We start from the raw sequence: 4191 nt of genomic DNA, 5'->3' as shown, positions 1-4191 counted from the left end.
GGTCGGGCAGGTTCCCGGTGCTGTCCTCATCCAGGGACTCGGTAGGACGGGAGGGGCGAGGGGAGGCATTGCTCCTGCCCTGCTGGGAAGGGCCCTGCCGTAAAGGGAGAAGAAAGCTTTGTGGGTGAGGCAGAGGAGTCCCAGTATCTTGTGACGTGGAGCTGATGAAGGGCAGGGAGCAGGGGGCCCCTCCAGCGTTCAAGGTGAGATGGCCACGGAAGTTAGGAGAGAGGGACGGGTGCTTGCTGCTGCCCGGCTGGACGCTGCAGCACCAACACCTTTGCTCCGTCCGGAAGAGGGACATATCCGGTGGGAAGGGTCCTGGGCCAAAGGGGGTGACTGCGTTAACGCTGCTGGTTTCTCTCACAGCTGGGCTTCAACATCCGGGGAGGAAAAGCCTCGCAGCTGGGGATCTTCATCTCTAAGGTGTGTCTGTCCTTCTGCCGTTCCCTCCCCGTGCTCTGTCTGTTCCCTTGGGTGTTGCTGAGCCAGCTGGGTGTGCAGGGAGGCCGTCATATGCCTGATGTGCGCCTCCACACTCACAGCTGTAATTTGCCACGCACCAAGCAGCAATCAGACGGTCCCGCACCGTTTCCTGATCCCTCCCCAGCCCACGGAGTGTTGCTGGCGCACCGCAGTCCCCGCTCCCCATCCTCCCCAGTCCCGTGTGAGCGCCGTGGGGAGGCTCTGGGGCTGGGCTGTCCTGGCTGCGCGGGAGGGGAGCTGCGTGGGAGGGGAGCTGCGGCACCGGCTGTGCGGAGAGTCACTGCTGCTGTCTCTGTTCTTCCCTTCACAGGTGATCCCTGACTCGGATGCGCACAGAGCTGGGCTGCAGGAAGGGGACCAGGTGCTGTCGGTGAACGACGTGGATTTCCAGGACATTGAGCACAGCAAGGTGAGCGCTCCTGCGGCCCAGCTGCTGGAGCAGGGGCAGGACGGGGAGTCCGTGCACACACCGTCTTCTTCCGGCCTCTCAGCCTGCACCAACTCAGCTGGTGGCACCACGTAACCGATGCATTCCTCTTTCCTATCCTCCAGCCCAGTCTGGTCACTGAGCAACTCTTTCTGCTTTCAGGCTGTGGAGATCCTGAAGACGGCCCGTGAAATCACCATGCGCGTGCGTTACTTCCCCTACAGTAAGTGCCCGCTAGCTCCGAGTCCAGTCACCTAGCATCATTTCTCCTTGGGAAGCAGACTGCCACGCGTCCCTGCCGATTCCACCTGAGCTTAGCGGTTATGAGTCTAAGGTCGCAGACGGTGTTAAGTCAGCAGCCTGCAGATCAGAAAACGTTGGCCTTTGATTTGGGGATCAGGACAGCTACCAAGTCAAAACAGTAAGGACTGGCTTCAGCTGTCCCCATAGAAAAACTTGTAGAGCGGAGCTTAGCGACACAGCGCTAAAAGCTGGGATGATTGCTGGGTGGAAGTGTTGACTTTAGAGCTGTGGGAAACGCTGCTTATCCTTGAATAACGCAGCAATTAGTTCTGTCGCTAGCGGACCTATGCCGATGGTGGATGCTGCTTGTGGTTTTTATCCCTCCATAAGGACGTTTAAATTCTGCGTGAGGGAAAAGACTGTATTAACACTCGGTTTCTGCACCCATAAAGTTCATAGGTATAAGGGGGGTAAAAATAGAGGTCAAGTCAAGCCAAACAAGGATTCCTCATAAAATGGCAAGTGACCCTTAAGTGAAGAAAGAAGAAAAATATGGAGCAGGGGAAGAGAGGACTTTAAACAGACTTTTGTTCTAAATGCCCTGAAGTAACTTGAAATGACTGGCTGGGGTGTGAATGTGCTATTTTAAAGCCAGCTGCCACCCGAGAGGGTAGCAAACGCTGCCTCTGCTTCGTGAGGTATAAACGGAATATATGTTTCCCTTTAACGTTTTGGCTAATTCCCCCTTGCCATCAGCGACTGCCGCTCCTGCCCTTTCAGCCTTGCCTTCTCTTTCCCTTCCAGATTACCAGAGACAGAAGGAAAGAACTGTTCACTAGTAGGCAGCTGTCCGCTGGGTCTCCAGAGTGGCCGTCCTGCAAAAAACTCTCCACTACTTTTCCTCAACATCGGAGATGACACGACGAGTTTCAGCTGTCACTGGAGGTACAACTGTCCTGTTGGCTGCACAGGCATCAGCACTGCTTCCTGCGCGGAGGGGTGCCAACAGAGTCTTATTTAGCTGGAAGATGGATGGGGCTTTAGTCTGTACTCCTTGAACTGGGTGTTGAAACAAGCTGATGGTGCTGATGTGGAAGTGGGTACCGGAGGGCAGCTTCTCCGGCGAGATCTGTGCTTCTCTTCTAGTAGGACTTAATAAGGAGTGCTCTGCTGGTTCTGGATCCAACCCTTGTTGCTAGATGTAAGGCCAAGAGGGTCTGAGCGTGCTCGAGCAGAGCACGGCCTTTGTCCTCCAGGAGATCAACCTGTTCACTTCTCTGGTAACATGAAATTCTTTCCTTCTCCATGTCCTACCTCTGCTCTACACTACTGGGTTTGCTTGGGACTCAAGGAACAGGAATAAAATCCAGTCAAACTCAGTGTACATCTCTAGCTGCACTAGTCTGCCAAGGCATGATTGTACCTCTTTGCTGCTTAACGACCGCCACGATATGGGACCGAGACGCTTGGAGCATGTTTCTGAACTGCTGCGGGCACTTGGCCAGGTTCCCCCAGGCGTGGTGCTTGCACGGTTAAGGGTTTCACTCGCTGAACCTGCTTCCTTCACTTGGCACAGCCCTGTCCCTGTCACGTGCTCCCATCAGAACTCCCCGCCACTTTGAGGTAAACTTCTCCCCTTCCCTCTTCTCAAAGAACGGGGAGGAAGCCTGCTGTGCCCTGCGCTGGGAGAGCACAGATGAAAACGTGCTAGTTATCAGCAAATCTGGGTGCAAATGCATGGTTCCATCGTATTGTAAATGGCATCAGGACAGCCCTTGCTCTGGCCTTCTGTGCGGTGTTTTCCGCTTATCTGTAATAACTGAAATAATAAAACGAGTACAGCAACCAGATTTCATCTTATTCCCGCTCAGGAAGTCTCCGTGGAGGGTTGTTTATCGCCACCCTCGGCACTACCCTGAGGGAACGCGGGGCAGACGGCTGGGACAAGGGTTGGCTTCAGTTGCCCTTGCAGCCTGTAGGAGGAAAGCGTGGGACCCGCGCGAGGTGCAGCTCTGTTTTAAGGGTGTTTTTTCCACTGATTGTGATGGAAGTCAGCCCTTGATTAGCCTGGAGCGGTGGTTCAGCACGGCTGCAATGGAGGATTTTGTCTGTGGTGGCACTAATGCAACTTGCTTGAGGCAGCCAAGAGCAGCAGCCCTGACCCCACCTCAGCACTGCTAGCCGGGCTGCTCTTCGCTCAACCGCCGGGCAGAAAGCTGAGCCAGGCTGAAGCAGAATAAAATACACTAGAAAAGAGACTTTCACTCAGAATAAAAACAAAAAAAAAGCTTTTTTACCAGGGAAATAAGCAACCTGGAAGCCCCACTGTAATAGGCATCCTGGAAGCCCCACTGTTAGCACCCTGAGAAGGTAAGCGAAGAGCTCTTCTACGGAGACAGGCCTCTGTGTCCCACGGAACCTTCGCCCCTCCGGTCTCGCACCAGTTTCCCAGCGTTTGCGTGTTCCTTGGGGAAGGAGGACGCTCAGGTTACAGCGAGGCACTGTTTCATGCTGCTCCGTCTTCCCTCCTCCCCCTGTTGTGCTCAGGCTTGCCAGGGTGGAGGTTCAGCGGGCAGTCCCCGGCCCCAAAGCCAACCCTGTGCTCTGCCTGCTGGAAAACGGCGATGGACTGTGCGCCTCAGGCTTTTGGCACACAACCCAACCGCCGAGGGGCCGAGGGGCCCCTTGAACCCTCCGCAGGGGACTGTAAGTACCTCAGTGTTCAGTCTTAACCCTGCTCCAGAGCAGTCCCTGGCGGGAGCTCCAGGAAGACCCCCCCTGCCTCGGGCAGCTTCCTCCCTGCCATTACTCAGCGGTAATTAGCGGGGTGCCTTCGCAGCCATCGCGCTGACCCCGCGGCTGGCTGTGGGCTAACAGGAAAGAGTGGATTCTTTCCCAAGGCACACTGACGTCTTAGGCATCTTAATTAACGAAGCAGGCGCTGAGGGGAGGCGGCGCGGCCCGGCCTCCCGTCGCCCTCGGGGCCCATCCCGGGGCGGACCCCACCCTCAGCCCGGCCTGGCCCGGCCCTGCCG

At 56.1% G+C, this 4191-nt stretch overlaps 1 protein-coding gene across 1 annotated transcript; it reads left to right on the top strand.

Moving 5' to 3' along the window:
• The first annotated feature begins 164 nt into the window (after window positions 1-164).
• Window positions 165-3001, top strand: PDZD11 (PDZ domain containing 11). Its single transcript, XM_009288104.2, has 5 exons — window positions 165-203; window positions 370-426; window positions 797-895; window positions 1076-1136; window positions 1961-3001. Exons 1-5 carry the CDS (start codon window positions 165-167, stop codon window positions 1993-1995), a joined length of 291 nt encoding a protein of 96 aa, XP_009286379.1. The 3' UTR covers window positions 1996-3001.
• The last annotated feature ends 1190 nt before the right edge of the window (window positions 3002-4191 follow it).

Source organism: Aptenodytes forsteri, unplaced genomic scaffold, assembly GCF_000699145.1.
Source record: "Aptenodytes forsteri isolate BGI_AS27 unplaced genomic scaffold, ASM69914v1 Scaffold72, whole genome shotgun sequence".
Lineage (NCBI taxonomy): Eukaryota > Metazoa > Chordata > Aves > Sphenisciformes > Spheniscidae > Aptenodytes > Aptenodytes forsteri.
The sequence above is the reverse complement of the archived record's forward strand: the minus strand, read 5'-3'. Positions and strand labels throughout refer to the sequence as shown.